Source organism: Phallusia mammillata, chromosome 1 (genome assembly GCF_965637545.1).
Source record: "Phallusia mammillata chromosome 1, kaPhaMamm4.hap1.1, whole genome shotgun sequence".
NCBI lineage: Eukaryota > Metazoa > Chordata > Ascidiacea > Phlebobranchia > Ascidiidae > Phallusia > Phallusia mammillata.
This window is the reverse complement of record NC_137252.1, coordinates 17,613,709-17,639,462: the sequence shown is the minus strand read 5'-3', so window position 1 is coordinate 17,639,462 and position 25,754 is coordinate 17,613,709. Positions and strand designations below refer to the sequence as shown.

At 37.6% G+C, this 25,754-nt stretch overlaps 5 protein-coding genes across 7 annotated transcripts; 1 reads left to right on the top strand and 4 right to left on the bottom strand.

Annotated features, from left to right (window-relative positions):
* Positions 1–2,950: 2,950 nt before the first annotated feature.
* On the bottom strand, positions 2,951–6,092 carry LOC145209211 (4-galactosyl-N-acetylglucosaminide 3-alpha-L-fucosyltransferase FUT6-like). The gene is made up of 4 exons (XM_080079483.1): positions 5,286–6,092; positions 4,861–5,043; positions 4,042–4,267; positions 2,951–3,911 (listed from the first exon to the last, which is right to left on the bottom strand). The coding sequence occupies exons 1-4, from the start codon at positions 5,444–5,446 to the stop codon at positions 3,342–3,344; spliced, it is 1,140 nt and encodes a 379-aa protein (XP_079935609.1). The 5' UTR covers positions 5,447–6,092; the 3' UTR covers positions 2,951–3,341.
* A 1,061-nt stretch (positions 6,093–7,153) lies between these two features.
* Positions 7,154–10,895, bottom strand: LOC145209212 (3-galactosyl-N-acetylglucosaminide 4-alpha-L-fucosyltransferase FUT3-like). Its single transcript, XM_080079484.1, has 4 exons — positions 10,505–10,895; positions 9,209–9,391; positions 8,672–8,897; positions 7,154–8,337 (listed from the first exon to the last, which is right to left on the bottom strand). Exons 1-4 carry the CDS (start codon positions 10,642–10,644, stop codon positions 7,768–7,770), a joined length of 1,119 nt encoding a protein of 372 aa, XP_079935610.1. The 5' UTR covers positions 10,645–10,895; the 3' UTR covers positions 7,154–7,767.
* Positions 10,896–12,418: 1,523 nt separating this feature from the next.
* Positions 12,419–17,847, bottom strand: LOC145209210 (4-hydroxyphenylpyruvate dioxygenase-like). Its single transcript, XM_080079482.1, has 11 exons — positions 17,762–17,847; positions 17,647–17,673; positions 17,517–17,579; positions 17,356–17,450; positions 17,155–17,290; positions 16,711–16,907; positions 16,575–16,652; positions 15,038–15,272; positions 14,273–14,395; positions 13,619–13,735; positions 12,419–12,932 (listed from the first exon to the last, which is right to left on the bottom strand). Exons 1-11 carry the CDS (start codon positions 17,762–17,764, stop codon positions 12,855–12,857), a joined length of 1,152 nt encoding a protein of 383 aa, XP_079935608.1. The 5' UTR covers positions 17,765–17,847; the 3' UTR covers positions 12,419–12,854.
* On the bottom strand, positions 17,847–25,713 carry LOC145209209 (proton-coupled folate transporter-like). Of its 3 annotated transcripts, XM_080079480.1 has the most exons (8): positions 25,386–25,713; positions 24,188–24,528; positions 23,987–24,105; positions 23,441–23,629; positions 23,220–23,386; positions 22,892–23,132; positions 22,540–22,685; positions 17,847–22,327 (listed from the first exon to the last, which is right to left on the bottom strand). In XM_080079480.1, the coding sequence occupies exons 1-7, from the start codon at positions 25,609–25,611 to the stop codon at positions 22,589–22,591; spliced, it is 1,380 nt and encodes a 459-aa protein (XP_079935606.1). In that variant the 5' UTR covers positions 25,612–25,713; the 3' UTR covers positions 17,847–22,327; positions 22,540–22,588. The 3 variants fall into 3 exon arrangements, with proteins under 3 accessions (XP_079935606.1, XP_079935605.1, XP_079935607.1); XM_080079479.1 differs by having other exon boundaries at positions 17,847–22,685; XM_080079481.1 differs by having other exon boundaries at positions 17,847–22,685; positions 23,322–23,386.
* On the top strand, positions 18,727–20,210 carry LOC145209215 (marginal zone B- and B1-cell-specific protein-like). The gene is made up of 3 exons (XM_080079486.1): positions 18,727–19,214; positions 19,469–19,680; positions 19,746–20,210. Exons 1-3 carry the CDS (start codon positions 18,990–18,992, stop codon positions 19,906–19,908), a joined length of 600 nt encoding a protein of 199 aa, XP_079935612.1. The 5' UTR covers positions 18,727–18,989; the 3' UTR covers positions 19,909–20,210.
* Positions 25,714–25,754: the final 41 nt, after the last annotated feature.

Genomic DNA, 25,754 nt, shown 5'->3' with positions numbered 1-25,754 from the left:
GGCAGTTTTAATGGTTCGGTTTTTGTTCGGGTTGAACGCCAAACACAACCTAGGGCAGCGGTTCTCAAACTGGGGTCCGCGGTCCTTTAGGGGTCCGTGAGGCAATTTTTGGGGGGACCGCGAAGTGGTTGAAGTAATTCTAAAATCTTGTTTAGCGTCAGTTTGTGCCACTGAATAAGTTTAAATCAAATTAGAATAGAGAATCGACTGTCTCGATTGCTAAACAATAGCCTTTATTGAATGACAACTATCAAAAATGCTATTGTTCGCGCACAGTCGTAATGCTTTTTGTCTTGTCTGTCATGTCACAAGCTGTGTTTGGATCAGTGTAATTTTGCATAACTAGCTAAAATCCTGCAATCAAATTTCGTTTTTCTGAAATACACATTCCAGCTAAAGGACCGCGAAGGTTCAGGTTTTTAAGAAAATTTTGGTTCGGATGTACTGAATGAAACCAATAAAACCGATTTGTGGGTTCAGTTCCAGTTCGACCCCCTGATTTATCCAACTTTGTCTGTTGTGAGTTCTTATGTTTGTAGATCTACCACTTATAGGTCAGCCGTACATTTTACTAAATTTCTATGGAGCTTAAACGCCTTTTTTAAGCGGCGCATCTACAAAAAATGCTGACGGTAGGGCCTACTAGGGTTGGTATTAGGTATTATTAAAATAAATTTCACTTCTTAACCCTACCTCTCTTTAGCCGGTGAATTAATATTTCATCTCTTTGCGCCACCTATCGAATTTTGCTAAATGTGGGGCTGGCGTGAGGTTTCATATAAGGCCACGCTTGGCTCAATGGGCCGGTATATAACCAAAATTGTCTGAAAAATTATAAGCTGTAATCATTCTCGTGTAAAAACGATGATCTTTAAATTCCAAATCTTTCATATACCCTTCTTCGCTTGCATCGTACCTGCTGGTCATAGTCACAACTCACAAGCCTTTAAATAATATTGTCGATCAGGGTCTCTCCCACCTCGGATCTCTCCCATTTGCAATTAAAGTGACTGCAAAACGCAACAGATAAATTTTCAGTATGTATTCGACATGTGTGCAAGGTGCTTTTGCTCTGTTAGCTGCAAAATCGTCGCGAGCTCTGGATGATTTCTAAAAGTTGCAATTCCAATCGTTTTTTTCCAACTGGTGCGTACTGCGTTTGGCCTCTGCCTTGATGCGTCATGCTTTAGTTTAGGTAAGACAAGTTAAACTGTTCCCGGACCTCCGTGTTTACCCACAAATGCCCCACCCTTACTTTCTTATTATACGGTGTAGCTGCAGCGCGTTCAGCCCTTATCCACCAATTATGCTTTCCACTGTATTGCGCTCCGTAACGTTTTAAACTTGCGCAGCTATTTCCGGCTTGATGATTGTTTCACCGCTATTGTGTCGATGGTTACTTTGGTTAAGCGAACTCAACTCAACTTATTTGATCAGGTAAGATAGCCGAACCGTGCTTTAATTTGTGTTAAAAATCGTCTTTTGGCGCCCCCGAACGAGATGTTTAATCTTTAATGCGCGCCTGACTGTTTTGCTGAAAAGCTGCTGTAAATAAATTAGTTGACACGTACATTGTGGATACGGTAGAAATCATTTCCTCGATTGCTTACAAACTGCCGATAAGTTGCGAGAGAGCACAAAGTATGTACAGCACAAATAAAGTGGCACACTTTTTGGCGAGTTGTTCATGAAACGAAGACACAAAGGGAATTTGAATTTCAGACAATTAAGCTTGTTTAATATTTGTTGTTTGAAAAACTGATGTTGCCCCACCAAGACGATTCAAACGGTGTGCGTACAACATAATTAAATGCCAATGATCAGGAGAGTGCCCTTGTACATGTGATTTTTAGCGTCAATGCGCAATTTGCAAATCCCCTCGTCGAATCGATGAGTGTACAGTGTAGACTACACAATACAACATTCCGCAAGTACAATACCTAGGGATTTGCCCGGATCAACATCTGTATAACTTTCACTCTAAAAATGAAAAGAGCCCAAATTTTCTGACGTTATATTAGTTGACAGGATGTCTGCGAAACCGAGCCGAGTACAGAAGCTCAAGCTGTAGGAGTATACGAATATTCGCATGGGGAAATGAACGGCCATTACATTACTATTTCAAAAAGAAAATGCGATCGCATAAAACTGAAATGCATTACACCCAATTCGCTTGAAAGTCAAAGCGCACTTAGAACGGGTGTCAAAAGCCCTTCTTTTGAAATTTACATGTGAAAACAAAAAGCACGATTAAAACAGCTGGTTCCCATCACCAGAAGACGACATCGGCTATGTCGGTTCTCTGGTGCAGAGGCTGTGGAGTCACTAGGAGACATCGCACTTTCAGTGGAAATACTCAAGTGAGGATGCCGCCGCCCTGATTGACCTCATGCGCCTACTGATGCACAAACATTTCCAAGCAATAATATTCGTCGTTAATAAATACGGACAGTGTCGGCCAACGCGTAATACAAAACGACATTTAGTGAAGTTTGAGAATAAAATAGACTTACTATAGGCCCTAAGTGGACAAATTTTCCACGCACAACAAGTTAGTAAGTTATATGCATCTTTGCAGAGAAACAACAAACTTTTCCTTAAATTATTTTTTCAATTGTATTTATAAATCAATGAACTAATATCAAACCAAAGGAATAAAACATAAGATAAACACCGAAATAAATCGTATCAAACGAATTTACGAATAGGTGTATACATATTACATTACATTGTCAAACGAGGTAATGCCGATCTTTGCTGAAGAGAATTAATATTCGCCTGTAGTGCGGAAACTCGCGGACAATTTCCTTTTGCCAGTACGTATATTTCGTGGTAAATCTAAGGTTTTAGCATTCTGCCTGCTTTCAGCCTTGCATTTGCTTTGCTTAAATGAATCTACTTAATCCGAATCAACAAACCGCATACCATGACCAATTTAGCGTACTTAAGCTAAAGTTGTTACAATGATTTTTGATAAGCACCCTGTGCGCGCCTTAATCGTTTATCGTTTTAAAAGTTGCAATTATCAATAGTTTTTCTATGTAAGCTCGCACATACATTGACACGCAGTATAGCAATATTGTACATACAGATACCCAAGTTTCAAAAATGCGAATAAAAAGTCTGGAAAACGTCAAGTTGAACCAAACCCCTGAGTGCAATATTAAGAAAAACAACAAAAACCGCACAGCCTGACACAAAAAAAACAATCGTATCTGATACACTTGAACTGTGTGTACCCCTCACGCAAAATGAAATCAAACACAGGTAAATCTGGGACCAAAGCTGAACACTAAAATGAATACTACATGGCAAATTGAGCAACCAAATAGTCTGCCTTGTCAATGCAAACATTCGTCAAACTCTGTCGCATAAATGAATTCGGAAATTGAAGGAATGATTTTAGGCCGCGCGTCGAAATTTAGCTTATTACACAGCGCCACCTCACGGGCATTCTTGTAATTTTCAAACAGTTGCTTGGTCCTGCAGTCAGGTTTGCGCAGCCAGTCAAAGTACTTGCGATACTCGGCTTCGTTGTTATGCAAATGAAGCAGGTAGTCAACCAAAGCCTTTGGTGATTCAAAGTCCTCAGCGTGAATAAAGGACCTGGCGGGTGCCACTTTTTCCAGATCCTTTTTTGTAGGCCCCCAAACAACCGGCACCTGCGTCGCCGCAATAGCGTTGTCCCAGAACTTTTCGGTAATGAAATCCTTGCAGTGGTAGGAGCTCTCGAAAGCTAAATAAAACTTGTAGGTATCGCGACGTTCGGGTGAAAATCCGTCGATCTCCATCTTGTTGTTGAAACATCGGCCGTAGCGATGAACAGGCAAACCAGCTTCAACTAATTCTTCAACGAGTTTCATCCGAGCCTTCGCGGCGGTGGACGTACCACAGTTGCTTACCACCCATAGCTGCAAACAGAACACAGATGTTAATCAGCAGTAACTGCTTAATCAACAGTAGTAAAATTAACAACAGTTTTGGTAATCGTTGTTATATAGGTGTGACTTGTAACGCGAGGTGTAACGGAATAATACATACCGCCACTTCGTTTTTCATTGGCAAAACACGGTCAAGACGTTCCTGGGCGTTGAACAAAATATTCTGGAAAAGGTCGAGGTATGGATAATAAACGTCCGAGTCCAAACGATACGTCATGGTCCAATTGATGAAGCCATTGTCAAAGTTGGATAGACTTACTCGCTCCACGTTGCGCAAGTTACTTGGACTTTCAAGCGAAAAGTAAACAAAGAACTGCTCTGAATCCCTGTGAAAGTATTATAATAAACACTAGATCCGGGTTGTGTTGTTCTTGGTGCCCTATTGGACTTGTCGACATGACCTTTTAGGTATATTTAGGCAGTGTTTTTTTAAGGTGTTTTGGGGGACCGAAACGGTCCCCCCAATTTCTCCAGCGGTTTCCCAAAATTTGGATTTGGCTATTTTTTGGTATTTAAATGAAACACTTGCGGTCTCTTAAAACTACTTAGCGGTCACCCAAACCAAACCTTAAAAAACCTGTTTAGGCGTATTGTATTTTGGTGGCATATTAACTTAACAGTCATTTATTCTATTTTAAACTATTTCGACAGTGCTTCTTTTTGTTTTTAGATGATAAAAAACTCATGTTTTTGTACATGTGGCACATATGGTAGCTTAAAAAGTTTAGGCAACACTAAATAAATAAAGTATTTGCTGATGTGACTATATAGTACATTATAACGACTGTTTCTTGTAAAATACTTGTACATCTGTTTCACGTTGCTTGACGCTAATGTGTAAAAGTTAAAAAAATTAAGCGGTCTTGTTGACTATGCTGTCTGTTGTTTTATTTGTTAACAGCACCCTATTGTGACGTACCTATAGTGCTTCCAAGGCATTGACTCTTCATCTAGTGAAGTGTAATGAAATATTACGGCGCTTGCGTCATGGATTGCGTTTCTGTCGTAGGTGAAGTAGCAATTGTCTACCTGGGAACCGTCCTGCACTCCTTCGGTTAGACTTCCCCATGGATGTCGCCACACCAGAACCGTTTTCACTTCCCTTCAGTATATGCAAATCTCATAAAACAACACCAACAGCGCAGATTTTTTGTTAGCACTCCGAAAGACTATTATACCCAATTTCGTATACTTTAGAATTTATATCGTAGAGTAACTGACATCAATTTACGAATTGCTTTAGGTAAGATAGCTACGCCTATACCTAAATTTGGTCTGTATATAGGTCACTCGAGTTTAAGTAGGCCTACATGAAACTATTTATACCATCATATATGTCAATACCTCGCTTTTCGCGTAGCAATACTGTTACTTCTTGAAATATCAACTGTATTCTTTTCGGTGGTTTTGTGAAGCGACCAAACGATGATTATAACAACACAGCACAGAGCAGCCAACCTACGTCTGCCTACCCTAGCGCTCAGTCTTTGCAAAGATTGCAACATTATGACAAAGCCGCCTTTATAATCTAAGACGACATAGAATATGATTTTGCTAAGTACTTTACCCAAAGCGTTATTAGAGTATGGTCATACACGTTGAGCTATTTTCATCGTAGCTTAAACAAACTGCTGGTGTGCTTACCACAACTTTTCTTTTTTCTCCGTTAATTTAACCCGTCATGTAGACATGTTAAGGCGTCGGCTGGTACCGAACGCTTCACCGTAAGAGTACAGCGACATGCCCAGACAACATCTTTGTTGACTTTCCTTGGACGGTTGCGAACCGTATCTGAAAGCACTTTTGTTTGACATGGGTCGTTCTTTATCTAACGCTGAAACAAAAAAATGACCGGGCACAGGGTAAACAATTGGTGGGGGACGTTGGATTGTGATTAATCGTCCGGTTGGTATGTATGTAACCAAAACACACCCAACGCTTTTCTGTGTGTCAGAATACAAAAGCACACTCGGTGTTGTGTGATGTCCCATTTTGCTTTGCGCTCGAAAAATGTTATCCAGAATCCCTTATGAGTTAGAACTAATTTTTTAATGCTTTTCAACAATTTTAAAAAGCAAAGATTTATAGTCCCCACAGGCCGGGGTGTCAAACTCAAAGGCGCCCTATCGAAACATTTTTTACAGTGTAACATGACAACAAAAACATTGCATTATTATATAGTAAAATGTTCATGAAAGCATTACCTACATTAAAAACAATATTGTAATAAATAACAAACATATACACAGTGTAGCAGAGCCGGTAGAGCTACCAACACAGGAATTCACAGCACATACGGTTTGCTACATATCGATAGAGGGCGTAAAGAGCGCAGCTATTTTCAAAAAAAGTGAAACCGGGATATGGTTAGGGACTAAATTTAACATAAACAACTAGGTTTTTAGGTTAATTTTATTGTTATTATTAACACTATGAAACGTTGCATATACCACTAAAAAATCATTGTATCATCATGTAAAACTCACTATTCTGACAGGGTATCTCGCTTGAGTAAAACACATGACTTTTAAAAGTTTTTTCGCGGGCCGCACATAAACTTTCGAAGGTTCACATGCGCCCCGCGTTTGACACGCAGCCCCAAGGCTTATTTAGAAGGATAAACGACCAGTGTTATCAGAGGGGGCTTATTTTACGTTTGAGCAGGTAATTATACTGGAAGTTCGGACTCGACTCAAAATTATCAGCTGTACAAACTGGCCGACAATTTAAAAAAAAACGCGTTTGCAATAAACTGTTTTAGCCTATGTGCGCTTGCACATTATTGAAAATGAAAGTAAATTTTGGCCCGAATCTAGTCCGATGTTTTTAAACCTAAGCCCGAACGCAAAACCCTTTTGATTTTAGTTCCACTGTTATTTCCGTTTTGACAGTTTCGAAATACGTACCGTAAATAAACACGCCTTTATAACACCTATATTTTAAATAGATTTTATAGTAATTGTCATAAGTTTCATCACAATCCTTGTTCACTATGTAGCGAGCTGGCTTATTCCATCTTTTTTGCAGTACGGGTATTGCTCTGGAAGTAACATACCATTATTCGTGAGGTGTGTTCGAAAGTAATTAAATATTGATTTAGTTTAAGAAACTTTACGCGAGGGTCGGCAATCCAGCCCTCCATACTTGTGTGTCTTACACTTGCCAAGTGCCAACAATAAGGTCCAGATATGTCAATAAGGGCAAAGCAATAATTCGATGTGTCCTTATACAAATCAGTTTATCAGTTGGAACCAAACAATAGTGTAGTAAAAAACGCCAACAAATAAAACCGGGTCAACCGCTAAAAATAATCGAACGATGTTCCGAAGGCCCAACAACAAACAAAACGTTTTTGACGCTTTTTAACAAAAAAGTAACTAAAAGTTATATAGCGGCATAAATGAAAGTTCAGATAAAGGAAACGTACTGTGCTTTGTACTATATGGCTTTAAAAAAAAAACGTTCAACAAACAAACGTTTAGTGCAATTTTGACAGCTAACAATGGCGTTGTTAAAGAATGCGTTATGCGCCCAATTGCACATTTAACCACCCTGATAAAAATTAGGTATTTACTCCAAACTTGGTGTAAATTAAAATTTATAATGGTGAGAAAAACCACCTTTTTCTATAGCACCCTAAATGGTGGATCATTCCCCAATTTATTTTCCCACCCTTCAATTTCACCCTTTTGGATTTACAGTGAGGTAAACAGTATAGCATAAACAAGATTTCAGAAAACTAATGTAGTAAACAAAATCTTTGGTAATGATCTACAGTAGCACTTAAATAATTGTTTTATCATCGTAGAAAATACGTTATTGTTAATCATAACAGGCAATCCTTTACTTCGTTGTGAAAAATGTAACTTGTAATCGAGGAATACGTTTTGGGTTGTAAATCTGTTTTCAGTTTCCGGCACAAAGCCTGCTCATGTGCATCCTTAAAGCTGCGATACCGTAGCTTGGTTTCGCTGTCAGGAGTTTGTACCCATTTGAAGTAGGCCATGTATTCGTCATCGTGCTTGTCCAGATATTCCAAATAGTCCACCAAATCCTTGGGAGTCGCAAAATCTTCTGCGTGAATAAACGAATGTGGAGGTGCAACCTGCTCCACGTCGGATTTAGATGGACCCCAGACCACCGGAACCCTGCCAGCGTCAATTGCGTTGTACCAAAACTTTTCAGTAATATAATCTTTACAGTGGAGAGCGTTTTCAAAAGAAAGATAAAACTTATAGGCACGATGTTGTTTAAGTGTCCACGAATTGTATTCGTCGCTATTGTGGAAGCAGCGGCCATATCGATGCACCCGCAGGCCAGCCTTGATCAGTGTGTCCACGAACTCCATGCGACGCTTCGAGCCAAGTGAGAAATCACAGTTGCTTACAACCCATAACTAGCAAAAAATCAGCATAAGTCATTTCACAATTATATAATGAATCGCCGAATCACTAAGGTATTCTCAAAACCTCCACAAAACCCCTCAGTTCACTCGGTCTCACCACATTTCACAACTTATGTATACTTTATAGTTGTTATTTGCCAAACACCTAACCATTGCTGAAGTCTTATAAGGGTTTGTTTAAGAGGGGTTACGAACAAAAGTAATAGACAATAACAAAACCTTTTTGCGTAAAATGTAAACTAATGAAAAAAATATGTTTATCGTCCTTGCTGAATGTGGTTTCCATTTCTCGTTTGCAACTTATTAACGAACAACCAAAACTAACCGCCAACTCTTTTTTATCAGCAAGAAGTCTTGTCGTGTGATCTGTCGGTTTGTTAAACATATGTTCGTCATATCGTACGTAGGGGTAGTACACGTCAGCATCGCGTCGATACGTCATGGTCCAGTTAATGAAATGGTTGTCGAAGTTTTTTAGATCGCGTTTTTCGGCATGTCGGATGTAGCTCGGACTCTCGATCGAGTAAAAAACGAAAAACTGAGTGGGGTCGCTGTTATTACAAAGACGTAGTTAGCCAAAAGGGGTTTTTAACGTATATTATTTATTTTAATGTTGATGTTTATTAGAAGGGGTAATGTCATCTAAAACAAATAAAAAAACTTCCGTTTAAGAAAAAGCAACAGAAAAGTCTTCGCTTTACCTTTATTAAAATATGTGATGATGGGAAGGAATATGAAATTAATAATAACAAAACTAACAAGTTGAAAAATGAATTGATTTGAAAACCATATTCTGATTTTTGGTCAAACAGTGATCATTTCAACTTATGCCAACGATGTAACATTTCGTTTATTTTTTTACCGATAATGTTGCCAGGGTAGCTTTTCGTTGTCCAAGGACGAATAATGAAATACCACTGCATTCGCTTCCTTCAGTTTACTTCTATCATACGTGAATAGGCAATCATCGACTTTCAGACCGTCCTGTATCCCTTCTTTCTCTCTATCCCATGGGTGTGTCCACAATAACACGAAATGCTCCTGCCTGTAATGCAAAAATACCACGTGTACTACCGGCATACGGAAAATAGGTTATGCATAACAGTTCAGAGTTGTAAGTTGAGCCGGGTCGGTTGCGGGCTTTGTTTTTCACAAACAGGCTTGATCGATTGGGGCCTGATTCAAATTCTGTGTCTGTAATATTTTGTATATAATTCATATCTAACTAAGTAGCTAGTTGTTGGATATAACCTAATGACCGAAAACGCCTTGCTTGGGCCATTGTCTTTTATTTTCCATTGTGCATTTCATCTTTATTATAAGCCTGTCAATCACGCTTTAGGGGCTATTAAACGGGTTTCCTGCAAAAGCTTTGGGTTTGGGCTGAGCTTCTGGCTTATCCTTGGATTCGGGCTCGCTTACATTTCTGTAATACGCCTGCCATCAATAAAGCAATTTTCGTTGTTACTGTGAATAAACATATTGTGGCAAAAGAATGAACTACGTATAGTGTACAACAGGGTGGTCCGAACCCTGTGGGTCCCATGTGGCTCGTACATAGCTTTTGTGCAACCCACAAACAATTTGGCGACATAAACACTTTCTCTTTATTACTTTGTTACTTACAGAAACTTTAAAACAGTTGTAGCTGAGTGGTAGCGGATGTGCTTTGTGGTAATTATATTTAGGTCCTACAACATGTCAGTTAAAACAGAAAAGTCAGCCCTAGAATACAAGTGTTTCTCCTGTGCGGCCCATCAAGTCGTTGTTAAAGCCTAATACGGCCCTTTATTCTCTTAGTCTTGGACCAACCTAATCTAAAAGTTCATGATATTATATGATTTTGACTTTTGTCAACTGAAGTTAGCTGGTAGAGCTACTAATACAAGAACTTACAGGTCAGGTCTGCTAATTTCCAAAAGGTGAAGCAACGGAGCATAGGCTTATTCTATGGCAACAAAAGTCAGTAATTTGCTGAGTCAACAATTATTGCCATAGCAAAAGCCCATGCTCCGTTGCGCCATCTTTGGGAAAATAGTAGGCTTGACCTGTGAGCTCTTGTGTTAGTAGCTCCACCAAGTTAGCTTGCGTACCACCACTGTTTGGGAATTACTGTGCTACACAAAACTTCTTGGGCCGCAGTGTAAAATTTAGTTACCTTTTATTCCATTTTTGTGTGTGCTGTTCAAATCTTGATGGTATCGGTTGGGTCTTTTGCCATAAAAAATACAAGCAAATGAGAGCTATTCCGACAACCCCAACTTTCACAAAAATAGTTCTACGTAAATTAGCAAGCATAGCAAACGTACATATTCCACACCACTTAAAAAACAAAATAAGTTTTACTTTAAGCTAAACGCATAAACGTTAAACATTTACACAAAATACCTTCTCATTACACCTCTCATTTGGCCTAAAACTATTCCTTACAAGCTTAGTATGCAAATCTAGTGCCGCTTTTTGACTCAAGGGAATAATGAGAAGCATTGTATCACATGGACCATTTACCAATGCAACACAATTGTCATTTCAAGTTCCTAATTTGCTTCGTGTTTACTCTAGCGCTGATACATGTATCGAAATGCATTTCGTGAAAAAATCTTATGTAGGCTGTAACTATAAACATAGAAGCAAACCAATGATGTTTGACACTAAGCTCATACTTCATCGTGAACATTCCTGCAATTCTGCAAACAAGCAGTGTGCTGCGTCTGCGCTTATTGACTATGTTTGCTTGACTTGGTGAATGAAAACATAGCGACGCGTTCAAACCATCATCAAGCCGGAAATAGCAGGGCAACGTTAAAAACGCTATAGACCGCAAGACAGTGATTGGTACAACTGGTGAATAACGGCCGAACGCGCTGCAGCTGCACCGTTTTATAAGGCGTAATGTGACTTAGGTTCATATAAAAGAGGCTGGCGCAGAGTTGGTAAACAACACGTTGGTATTGTTTGATTCGCGGCGAATTCTCTAAATGTTGGGATCAATCTGAAACAATCTTTTTTTCGCTAACTTACAGCCTACAAACGTTTTTTGACCAAGGCATAGCTGCATACATCTTCCACATCTGCCTCATGTTGTGATAATGTGGTACCAGGTAATTTTGTAGCAGCATATCGCAAAACACTGCAGACCTACAGCAGTTAAAACAAACTGTTTGTCCAATTTGTATTGTATAGCCGGTACCTTTATTAACAGTCACAAAGTGGTATTTACACAAAGTGGGTAAACAAAAACTCTCTGTATAAAGGTCTACAGAGCAGGGGTCTGCCCACTGTTTATGCTGGCGCGACGACAAAAACTAGCCCCAACCCGTCGCGATGAAGCAACTAATTGAGTCTAATTTACTTTGACTTGTGAAAAGTGAAAATTTGAAGTTAAATAATGTCCCAGTCGAATTACGATACGCTACAATTTCAGTGCCAATATCTCTTTCTTTACTTGAAACTCAATAACCAGCACACATTACCAATCCTTAATACAGCTGTGACGTAAGAACAAACAAAAAACTCTGTAAAACAACGTCACGCAAACGAAGATAGAAAAGAAAACTAACAGATTCTTTTGGTGTATGCTGATTCTCAACGTTTGTGCTTACATTCTTATGCTAGCCAGAAACCTCAAAAATTCCCAGTGAATAAACACATGCAGATTTTGCCCAACCTTCCGTTACTGGCCAAAACTAGACGCACTAGCTCAGGCGTGTCGTGCTGCTCGATTGAACGCAAAAACATTGTCACAAGCGTATCATTGTTTATGGCAGTTATTTTAGTTTTGTCTTGCTGAAGTCTTTTTAACACAGGCAATCTAATCTAATTAAACGTTTGTTTGTACAAGAAAGGCGATTACTAGTTTATCAGCGACTAATATATCACGAGTGTACAACCGCGGCCCACTCCCTGTGCGCTGCTCTATTATTGTAACACTTTGTAACTTACTGACGATGGACAGCCATTTCCGTCTTGGTCTTCACGTTTATGGGCGTACCCCAATGTGTCAGGAAGTCTACGACGGATATGATCGCATACAAAGAGGCATTTCAACTGAACAAACAGTATCGCACAGACATGCTTGGTACGGTGTGTATTGACAGTGATTACATAAGCGCAGTTTGGTGGATTAAAAATATCAGATAAATTCTGAAAGCTCTAGGTTTAGTACGATCGTCGAATAAAAACTTTTGGACACGGCTTGCTCTCGGTGAACATTTAAACTGAACGAATAATCTCGAAATGTCAAAACCAAAGTCAAAAGGGAAAAAACAGGTATAACGGTAAAGTGCATGGGCAAGGAAAAAAACTTTTGTGACCCTAAATAGATCAAAATTCACACAAATTAGTGATGGTTTTATGAAAGTCCGAGAGTGTTTTTCCTTATTTGAAACAAATATGTTTTTCAAATCCACAAAACGTAAGGTATGCATACACAGTTACACATAAAATAAACACACACACACAGCATAAGGCTAATGTACATTTTTTTGTAATTTCATCTCTCCGTTTTGTTACACCAAGTTACCACGAGCTGCTTGGTCAATCTCAATTGATTCAAAAAGTGTCTTAAAGTTACCAGCACCAAAACCCTGCAATAAAAAGAAGCTTTTATATTTAAAACGACTTTTTTGGGTAATTTTTGGGTTAAATGTTTTCAACATTTTGACAAATTTTAATTTGAAATCCCAAGTTGACTTCATAAAACAGGTCCATTGCTGTAGAAAATTTATTGATTGTGAATTTTGTGAACAGCAGGGGGCGATTCCTATCCAACTGCCTGTTTGAAAGGCGAGAACAGACTTGGACAACTAGATTTTTTTGTCAGTTTTTCAAATTACATTAGAATTAGAATTACCATTTTCTTAAAAACTAGAAATTAAACTAGAATTCGAATGTACCATCCAACTTAAGTTTTGCACATTTTACACTATATCACAAATCTGGTCGCCATATCAACTAGTTCACTAGCAGCATTACTTCGAAAGTTGTCCATTATTTCGATCTGAGATTTTCGTGAGGCTCAATTTTTTTGACATGGCGGACAATCGCAATCGTTCAGCTCCCTTAGTTTTCACATTCCTGTATTCCCTGGATTCTTTGTACAAATACATAGAATACTGGTTTCTTGCTTACTCGATATTTCTAAATTAGATTAGAATTACCACCACTTTGCTCTAATTTGCCGAATTACATAACTACAATGATCTAGTTGTCCAAGTCTGGGCGAGAAACAACACAAGTATAAAAACCACTTAATGTAAGACGTGCTTATTACCTGGTGGTTATGGCGTTCTATGACTTCCAAGAAGAATGTGGGCCGGTCCTGCATGGGTTTCGTGAAAATCTGCAGCAGATAACCTTCTTCGTCAAAATCGATTAGAATGCGGTTTTTCTGAAATATACCGTGACGGAAACATGTTTCGGTATTTGTAAAACAAGGTTTATTATTTCATTTAAGCTTCTGTGACAGTTGTTATACACCAAGGATCAGCAAACACGCGTAATAGTTTAAGGGTTGGGTAAAACATTTACCATTTGCAACACCCTGTGGCCTGTATATGTAATACCTCAACTTCAAGAAACACTCCCACGATCTTTGCGTGAAGGCTGCAGCAAAAATATATCATATGTTGCTCAAAAACGGCGGTATGTTGTTTAGAACAGTGGTTGGCAACCGCCGGTCCGCGGCCCGGTACCGGTCCGCGAGCAGTTTGTTACCGGGCCGTAAAATTCAGGTTAAATGCTGTGAAACATTTTGCCCATGTATCCCGGGGGTGATAAACTAATTGAGCGTTTTTATTGCTAAATATTTGTAGTTTTTTTAAAGACCGGTCCGCGATAAAGTTTCCCTTTCAAAAACGGTCCGCAGTGCAAAAAAGGTTGCCGACCCTTGGTTTAGAACATGTTAATGCTGAAACTTGAAGCACACCTTAATCAGTTCCATGTCTTCCTTCACAACGGTTTTCGATTTTGATAAATTTTCTTGAAGTTTGTCGTAATAAACGTCAGGTATTGTCAGAAATTCCATGCCTCTGCTGCGGAGGTTGGTTATCTGCAGATAGTGGCGAAATGTTTACATATTGCACACTGACAGTTAAATAAGTTGAAAGCTTATTACATAAAAACGATGGACAGGTATTACAATGACGCGAGGAAACACAACTTGGATTAAAAACAAAAAAACGGAGATATTTTGTCAGCAACGGAAGTAATGCTGCAGCTTCTATATTTCTTCACGTTACAGGTTACAGCACATAACGCCAGGATGTCATATCAGTCAATCACTACAGGACATACAATATAAGATTGCGTAATACAATCGGAATCGCGATGTCGCAATCTAAAAGGCGTCAGCGAAATTCTCCGTAGCATGATTTCGAGTTTTGTTTGATTTTCAAATGTGGTGCGTGCTGTACACAACGAAACTATTTTTGGTTATCTAGCCAGCACAAGCTTTGAACGAATAATACTACTTGAGAAAGTCGCTTAAATAAAGATTTACCAAGCAGTTTTGCATTTAGCTACTTACAGACAAACTGCATCCTGGGCGGTACGGTAATTAAAACCATTCAAAAAGCAGCAACAAAAGGCATGCAACTAATGCAGTGCATTCATTTCCTTTACTCGCAAAACATTAGGCAAAAATAAACCATGCCTAAACTAATGCTTAATGACAATAACAAGTCAACCTTACTGCGGTTATAATATCATTCGTATTCAGTGCGATATGCTGTACACCGGGACCGTCGTTGTAATCACAGTACTCCTGGATTTGGCTTTTTCTTTTCCCATCAGCCGGCTCGTTGATTGGCATTTTAATTGTCTCCTGGTGGTTTGTAACTACCACTGAACGTAGTGCACTGTACTCGGTATGCATAAGGTTATCATCAATCGACCAAAACCGATGAAAAAGAAGGTTGTCCTCGTACCTTAATAAGTTCAAAACACTTTGTTTCTACGGATAATTTGGTTGGGACACAAATTACATATTGGGGCAGTTTATATGACATTAATTGAAGCACCAAACATTACTTAAATTTCATGGGTAATATTCAGGTATTTTTAATCAATTTCATGGGTTAGCACCTAAAACGAGACCTCATGAAATAATGTTATTGGGATCAGCGCATTAAAAATTACTCAGTAATAAGATGTATTTAACATTCTTTTCATAGCCAACCACAAATTAGGCTTTAGGTTTCCTTCACACAGTGTCTGAAACCATCATTTAAACCAGGGCTTCCCAAACTTTTTTGATCGCGACCCCTTTTAATCTCTTTAAATTTTTCGCGACCCTTCATGGATAATATGATAAACAATGCGAAAAAAACGTTTGTTGTATTTATTGAAACGCCGAATTCGAGCGAAAACTAAAAACAACCTACCGGTACTCGGAGTCTACTACTTTACACGTTCAAACACCGATAACTTTTACGTGCTTTAGCCTTAGTTTCTGACAGATTGTTTTGCAAATGGGCACTTGTCACAATTTCTTCGTGTGGTTTGAACGTTTGCTGTGCGTCGAGAACATACGCACGTTCGTAAAGGACGATTTACCGAGTCGGCAAGTTTCACAACGATTTAGGTTTTAAGTAATTTGTGAGGGCGGAAAATAAAGTAAAAGCAATACAAGTTTCAAATCGTGTATTGTTGACGCCTAAACTGAGCTCACCTTGAACCAAGTTTAGGCCGTTGCAGTGCTTTGAAAACAGATATTTAACACTGCTTGAAAATCGGAAATTTATTGCATATTTTTTTTCAGAGAAAGTTATTGCGCCAAACAATCCTTAAACGTTTGTAACTCTATATATCATGTTTATGCTGCATTAAAATGCCTGGGTATTTTAAAACAATTGCAATTGTTGCGTTTCAACCGACGTCTGTTCGATCAATAGCGTCAGTACAAGCGCGTTTGCGCTTGGCTGAAAACGTTTTAAAACCGACGTAACTTGAACAAAGATGCGATTTTGACGTTATACAAAGATAAAGGCCGGGGGTGTGCGGCACCCTCACACCCCCGTACTCCGCGCCAGTGTATTGATTACTTTTTGCAGAAATTGGTACAGCTCTCTGCGACCCCTCAAGTTTGTTAAGCGACCCCTTCCGGGGTCGCGACCCCCAGTTTGGGAAGCCCTGATTTAAACTACTGTTTCATTGGCAAACAAAAAATGTAATGATTGTAAAAGAAGTATTATCAACTTAACAAACTTGGTTATGTTTATGTAACTTACCATTGGACTGTGGGGGTCATTTGCAGGTCAGGTTGATTCCCAACAACATGATCAATAAAGTTTAGTCCGGCTTTGGGCCTAAAAATGAAGTAACCATTTAAAATTAAAATCCAAAAAAAGGCAAACAACAACTTACAAGGTCTTGTAAAATGGAATATCCAGGAGAGGTTTTTTGAAACCAGGTAGGAAAATGCCAGAATAATTTCCTCGTTCAACTAGTGTGTGCGTTGTGTCGCCATATGTTTGTACAGTTGCAAATGTAACTGATCCGTCATCATCACTCTCAGTCCATAAGTCCTTCACCACTTTAATACCTCTTTTGGTCTTTGTCACCTGTCCAACACCACACAAAAGAGTGTATTGTATAATTTTAAAAGAGTGTATTGTACACAATACTAATAAAGGGTAACATAAAACCTTTTTATGTCATACATATGTATGTATGTGTGTTTGTCTGCAAATCCGAACCCCTTTTCCTGTTTGGCACATAGTAACTGGGGCACTTTTTACCACAACTCACCAAATGGTGACAAAATATGACAAAATCTTGTTCATGTGACAACATAGGTATGATACTTACAGTCATTAAAGCTTCACAGTCTTCCACACTAAAGGCAACATCCTTGACAGCGTCACCATGCTTTTCCAAGTGATTCCCGAATTCCTTGTTACCAGGGTTTAAAGCCGATGAAAAAACAAAAATGATTTTCCCCTGCCTGTAATATGAGTATTTTGCTTTACATCTATTTCATTTTTGGAAACAAACAAACAATGTGCATACCTAACCACATGCGACACTATGTTTCGCTCACCAGTCTCCAACCCTTTGTAGGCAATGGGCTCAAATCCCATATGTGTGCAGTAGTAGTCTGCAGCCTAAATAATGGTTAAAAAATGTTGTTTTCTTTCATTTAACACATCCTTTTCTCATTTCAAGATCACCTGTTTAGCGTTTCCAACCCAAAATGTCACATGATCAAAAGATTTGAACTCTCCCTTTTCATGCTAAATCATTACAAGCAATTAAATACCATGAAATTATTGATACAACAACAAATAAAACAGTGGTTACCTTTCCACCCTTTGATTCATAGTATGTCTGTGAAAGAGTAACAAAAATAGATTCACATACAGAACAGTTCTATGAAGTAGTCCAATTCTTAACTAATTCAAAAATGACAACTTACCATTTTCTTTTAAATGTTGATACAACACAGATGTAATACAATGCAAAATATATATGTAAATAAGTATATGAAGTGATGTCTGAAACTTAAAAAAAAACTATTACAGTTACGAGTTACCAAGTGAACAACAGCTACAAATCACACCTCCTACCAAACATAATTGTAAAAACTATTCTAACAAACATTAAAATGTAACTTTAATAGTGATCTTTGCACAGTTTTTTATCAGTAAAATCATTTGTTGCATCGTGATGACGCAGATAGTTTCATTCGCTTCTGTGATCAAGTTTCGCCCAGCTCTATGCGTACATGTCGACCAGTGAGGAAAACATGTGCCTTTGGTGTGAACGTGATACGTCCCGGGCTTGCGGTCACCCGACAATCACGACTTAATCAGTTCTTCTGGCAACCCGCCATCTTATTGGTCAATGATCCAGACCCACCTCCAAAAATAGGGGCGTTTTCCATCGGAGGTACGACGCCCACAAACAATGCAACTTTTTAGCCACTGGAAACAAAGGTCTCAGAAAAAGATACATTAAGACACTATTAAAAATACCACTATATTTGAATCAAACTTAAAAATGGTTTAAAACCCAGAAGTTTTTAATACTCTTTGTGGCTTGTGCATCCCAAGGTACAGCTACTAACACCATAACGCAAATGACAACCAAAGTCGATTAGGGGGCGTAAAGAGCTGATTTTTTTATTTAGCGGCTATAAATGGGTTGGTTTGGGAAATAAGTTTTTAAATTTTTTACATTAGTTACTAATTTTTTGGGTAAGTTTTATTGAATTTTAAGTGCTAATACCTTACCCCGACCCTAATAGCCCTAACCGCGAGCATTTTTGGAGATATAACCAAATTGACTTTGGTTGTCATTTGCGTTATGGTGTTAGTAGCTCTACCGCATCCCAAACCTTGTTGCCTCGCTTGAGTAATTTAGTTCGCTACGACTGGCTGCACACAGATAATACCAATCGTTAGAAACAGCTGACTGACGCTGGTCCCATGGGAAGTGAAACATCGGGCGGCGGTGTTTGAATAGTTTGTTTGTACGCGACGTGTCCTTTTAAAACTTTAGTGCCTCATGTAAAAGTAGTTTTTGTTCGGAACACTACTTGCAACACAACAACGGCGTTCTCGTTTACTTGAATAAATTGCACCAAAACTGCGTTGAGAGTTTGAGACATACAAAACAAACACTAGATCAACTGAAGATACGATATGGAACGAAAATGTTTAATGTCAGCAGTATTGTTGTTGTACTGTTGGACGTGCAGTGGTCAAATGGGAAAACCAAGCGTTAGTAGCAACGACGGTACGTCAGGATCTATAAGTTTTGGACCGCCAGATTTATCAGACGAAGAAACTCAAGCCAATTACATGCCAACCAACCTACGATGTGATGCGTGCAAAGCTATTGCCAGTAGATTTTCTACAACGCTTCAGGTAAGGACATAGATTGTAATTTGTACCCCTTTACTTGCAAAATAGGCGTTTTGCAGTTCTCCAACACTCCAAGTACTAAGACCCTGTAACTATTATTCCTTCATAATGTACATGAACAGTTGTAAATACCCAACTATTCATACTTTTGTGTATTACAAGAATAACCCAAACTCAATTTCGTTGTAACTTTTTCCTCATTTACGTGCAAATACAAACTACCTACCTACCTACCTCAATTGCTTTTTTAACTTTAGGGTGTCATTGACAAATACAAGTCAGTTAAAGAAGGTAAAAAAGATCTTAGTGAAGATCGTATCCTGGAACTGTTTGAAACAATCTGTTCTGACAAGGACTGGAGCAGCTACGGGATAAAAGAAATTGACGGAGTAAAGCATCTTGCATACCCTGGTAGTGACTATGCTGATGTTCCAGGCATCATGCAGGGTGGTGGACCATGGCCTAGAAGGTAAAAACTTTTCATAAAAATACTTACTGAACCAAATTTAATATCTAAACTGCTTTATTATGCAGGTTATCAGATATGTGTTATGCTTACATTGAAAAACATGATGAGTACAAAATCTACAGAATGCAAAAGAAAGAAAACAGTTCTGGAGTCTACAAAATGATGTGCTCCACAGTGTGTAAAACTAAACATTCATCCCCGAAAAAGAAGCAAAAAAATGAACTTTAAATTCCTTGTGATTTTAAGAAATGAGATTGCCATCTCCAAAATTGTCATGTAGTTAAGAGCATTTATCACTCTATGCAACACAAATTTTATCTCGAGTTCAGCCACATCTTTAACATACACATCATTATCACCAAGTGATTCTCACATGCTGTTGCTGAATACAATCATATTACTGTTGTTAACCTAATGATCAAAAAGGTAGTGCATGAAATGTAAATCCTTATAAAAAGGTTGCGTTTTAACAGTTTGGGAAAATGTTGTGACAAAAAATATTGAAGTTACAATAAAATATTACATTTTTATTTCTGTTTTGTGAATCATTTAGATGGCTGAGATGCAGATTTTGAACTTATTTGTTGAAAAAATGTTACCAAACAAAAAAGACTGAAATGCATGTTTTGAATTGCTCAAAAGAAAATGAATACATATTCTACATTATGTAAAAACTATTGTGTTTAAACCTGTTGTAAATAGTATTTGAAATTATTTTAGCGTTTAACTGTGTAACCATACTTTACTACTCCAACCTGGACAATTATAATTTTATTTCAAGCAGTGTCAGCCTATATTTAGGTGTTAATTCAGTTTATATGGTATGCAATAGTTGACAGACAGGTTATAATGATAAGCATTCTGCAGTCTACTAATAATAAGGAAAACATTTGCAATTTTAAGGAGTTAAACATTTCCAACCATTGAGGGGCATTTTAGCAATAGACATTTAATAACCCATTCTCTGGTAAAAGTGGTTGTCAAAAATAAATCCATTGCAAGTTAAGTTTATCTAGATGTTTCTAACCTGGTCAGTATGCACAATAGTTTGTTAACATCATACTGTACATAAAATGCTTGTAATAAATTACTTGCATTTACATTTTTGTATTGCACGTCCATAAGCACCATTAGAACAAAAGAACATTTAGTCTTCACATAAATTTTTGGCACAATGAGATTTAAAATTATGATACTTGATCAGAAAATACATTTATGATATCATGGAGACAATACGCTTAAGCACATATATCCATTGCACATGCACTGTTACATATTTTGAAAAAAAACATATATTCACTATACATGGGTCTTATATTTGGAAATATTTTTTATAACTATGTTTGTTTCTGCAAGCAGAACCTAATGGGTCTCCACACATGCAAAGTAGTTAAATATGCAGCAGTAAGATTAATGCTTTTAAGTCAAACATAAAGGTAAACTAGAAGGGTGGCTTAGCACATATTGCCATTGCACATACATGTATATCATATATACCAACACTTCTTTTGTAATCGGTCCTATATTATCCACTGTCTTGTATAACCTCAGTTGTTTCTGCAAGCCAAAACTCATGGGTCCCACATACATGCAAAGTTGTAAATAACACATTTTACAAAATAACTATGATAAATTTTGGTGCTATGTTTAAACAGGGAGAAAAAAGTTTGCAGACATTATCATGTTATAGAAGGTACAAACTGCACAAGCCACATCTAATTCATTGATTGCAAAAATAAACCATTTTAGGGGCTAGTAAGGTGAAGGTGGGACTACAGGGCAAAACACATTGGATGATGTATTGTATTAACTATGTAATTTTCATTTAATTCAGACATTGTTTAAAAAAATTCACCCATTTTAGAGAGCAAGTCGGGTAAATGTTGGGGCTGCAGGGTGAAACAACAATCGATAATTATAAAATCAATCAAAACATTTTATGCCAGAAGTGCATGACTTCACAGGAGAAAAAGATGCGTCCCCTCAGGGAAGGGACACCACTATAATAAATATACATTGTTTACAAACTTAACACAATTTTGGGGAACAATGGAGTAACTGAAGGTGCTGTAGGTCAAAAGCAACATTCACAACAGAATAATATAGCGCATGAAAAGTCTGGGTTTAATCCAATTCCAACAATATAAAAAAGTTTGGCCACTTTCTGCTGCTCACAATGGTATAATCTACAAACAGTCTAAATTTCATCTAATTTAAGCAATGTTTAATAGTTTGACCAATTTAGGGGGTTGGCGGGGCTATAGCATAAACACAACAGTTGACACTTCAAAGTGGTATATTGTATAAACTGTCTGAATGTATCTAATTCAAATGCCATAAAACCATGATTCAATTTCACATTTACTTTAACATCACCCAAGATTTCCACATTCAACAAACTGTCTAAATTTTAACCATTTATAATGTAGTCTCAACTTCGAAAAAACGACGATCCAAACAACAATCCTGTGAAATTGTGTCAAAAACAATGTATGTTGTACAGTCTACCCAGCTGAGGTTTCCAGCAACAGTTGGGTAAGGTGATGATGACAGATATGGTTATCTACCACTTGTGAAAGTTTCATCCCCATCCAGTAAAAATTTCGTGGCAAAAGGGGGTGGGTGAAAAACAGTACAATGAAATACCCTGAGAGATAAAAGTTTTGTGTTAAAAACACTTTCCTCTCTAGAGCTAATAAGAAAAACAGTAAGCTACAGTATCTATCATAAAAATCAAAGTCAACACATCAATTACTCACAAGTTAAAAGATACATGAAAACAAGTTAAAAGATACATGAAAAAAACATTTTTTGTGAATAAAAAAGAAAAAAACATGATTTTTGTAAATGCAACCACACAATTTAGCTTGCAGTGATCCAACACCTACATACTGCATAAACTATGGACTTATGTGTTCACAGATATAGCATCTGGATTGATCAAACTGGAATTTTGCTCATCTGGTTTAGAAACTAGGTATGCACAGATTTTTCCATATGAAAACCTGAAAAACATGTGACCTGAAACAGTGACTATGATGCAAAAGATTGGATTTGACAAAAGTGGCACAAAGGTGTTAATTTTATACAATACAATATCACACAGCTACCAACAATCTCTACAATACTCTGTGAAACAAACTGCAAACAATGGTGAACAATACTTCTTACAAAAGAAAGCATATCTAAAAAACACAAGTAAAACCCTTACCAGAAAATGGCTAAAATCATGATGTCAATACCAACAGCCAAAAGCATAATGCTTGGGGAAAAAGTTCCAACAGTTGCTGCATACAACCCATTGAACATAAACGAGCTGGCTAGACCAGCAATTGCATCTGCACTTGCAATAAGTGAGAAAACTGAACCTTGTTCAGTGGTGTTTACCAATCTGGACATTAGACTTCTAAATATCACGGCTGAAACAGCTTGCAAGCATGATACACCAACACCTAAACACACAGAGCATTAAATTAAACTAAACAAAAACTGAAAAATCAACACTTTTATTAGGGTGAAAGCTTTAATCTCACACTTACCAACAAAAACAAGCCAAGTACATTTTGCAAAGGTTAAAACAAGCATGGAAGAAATACTTGAAAATACTGAAATTGCAACATTCCATTTTTCATCAATTCTACCTTGAGTAAGCTTAAGAAACACAATTCCAATAATAAAACCTCCTGAGAATAAAGCAGAGGAGTACCTATGAACATATGATTAGTATTTATCAACGTTAAGTGGTCATGCCATTTCTCACCCAACCAATGTATCACTGAAGCAAAATGGCGGTGAAAGTTCAAATACAGGAAGCGTATTACTAATTCCTTGATAAACACATATTTCCAGAAAGAAGCAGAGTAGCAAAGAAAGAACATATTTGGTTCGAACTACTTCAGCACGAAGCAAATTCCAAAAACCAACAAAAGGTTCAGGTGAACAAAGTTTTCTGAAATATAGAACATGAAGTCAAAAAACACCCAACCTGGATCCCAAACTTGAGTTAATAATTGGTAATATAAAGGTCTGACTGAAATATATTGCACTCCAACACAAACCTACAAAGTTGATTGTTTAAAAATAGTAACACATGGAAAAAAGAAACCTAAAAGGTGTGGAGCATCATTTTTGTCCTTGGTTCTTAAAATTAACATTTTTGAATTATGCGGCAGCATAACAGTGTAGTCAGCAGTTAAACTGTTGATTATTTGCACAGCCATCATGGTTTTAACATGTTAACAAACTTACCTAAAACATGTGTGTAAATGGTTCTTTACAAACAATATTAGCACTCATTTAAGCTTACTTTAACTTCCATGCTATAGAGTCGCATGAGGCATGAACTGACTCGGGTAATAAAAAAAGTATGTAAAAAATGGTGAAGCTTAATCCAGCAACGAGAATCCACATGGGTGTAACAAAGCCCTGCAGAAAATAGCCATTATATGTTTATGTATCTATTGATAATTTCTTATTTTAATTAAAACCTAGACAGTAAAGCACCCACCTGTGCATCAACCCAAACACCACTGATAAGACTTCCAGTCACACCTCCAACCGAAATAGAAACCTCCCCAACAGCGACACGAAAAGTTCTAGCTTTGTGTGTTGAAGTGTCTGACAAATAAGCAAAGCAGGAACCCAGAATTGCAGAGAAGTCACCACTTAGGCCACAGAAAAAACGACCCAACAACAGAATGTAAAGAGGCAGCTTAAAATGCATTGTCACCATATAAAATATCACCAACAGCAAAAGACCAGTGGTGGCAACAATCAGTGGAGGTTTTCGACCAACAACATCTCCCCATGAACCAGCAATGACTGTTGTAACAAGTGAGGGTAAAAATCCTACAGAAACAACATAATTTTGTGCTACATCCTATTGCATTTTGCATGAAAAAGATTACAATATGGGTGATTAAAATTTTTTTTACAAGTGAATGCAGTGCATTGTATACAATTCATATTACAGCAATCCAGTGGAAGATCAAATCTACTCCATAGAGGTGGAAAATGTTTTTTTGTGACAAATTTAAGTTTCTTAGAAGGCAACATTAAAAATTTTTCTTCAGGGACAAAAAACATTGTAACCTCTAGAAACCCAGCCTCTGGCAGCTGCACACACAATTTTTTTTTTAAATTACATGCCTTTAAAAATTCAATTGCCTTGCCTTGACATCTTTATCACTTGCTTTGCACAATGATTTATGAGTCAGGAACATTCATGGTCTGTGGGGCAACTTTGGGGGGACCATGAAAAGGTTCAAGTAATTCTATATTCTTATTTGGCGTCAGTGTGTGCCCCTAAATAAGTTTAAATCAAAGAAGAATTAAGAATGGACTTTCCCCATTGCTAAACAATAGCCTTTATTGCATAAAAACTAACAAAAATGCAATTGTTCGTGCACAATCGTAATGTTTTTTGTCTTGTCTGTGATGTCACATCCTGTCTTTGGGTCATTGTTGTGCGCAACTTTGCACAACTAGCTAAAGTCCTACAATCAACTTTCGTTTTTCTGAAATACAAATACAGGCTCAAGGACCGCGAGCCATCGAAATATCGGCAAAGGGTCCAATTTAAAAAATAATGAAAAAGTTTGAGAACCACTGCTGTACACCATGTATGTATCTTAGTTTTTGTCTGACCCATCCACAAAATAGTTAAAAATATAATTTGCTGTTAAATGTACAAAATATGAGCCAACCTGCAATATTTAAGTACAGGGTCCATTCACTTGCAGCAGCAGATACTTTTGCTTCTAGTTCTTTGATAGCAGGAGACATAGTTTCATTGCAGTAGTCTGACTTGTGGTTATGCAAGCCATAAGCATTTGCCCAGAAATTGTACAAATACTCTTTTGATATGATTGAATACATAACAACATCAAACATTGCAAAGAACATGATTGGTTCAACAGTTAACCTGTACATCTTTGGCACTTTATGATTCTATTATATTCTATTGCAAATACAGTTTAAACATAAATGGTACTAACAAACCACTAAAATTTTCTACAAAGCATATTGTTGCAAACCCTCTTATTGTCAAATAAGCATTATGTCGCAAGTATAAA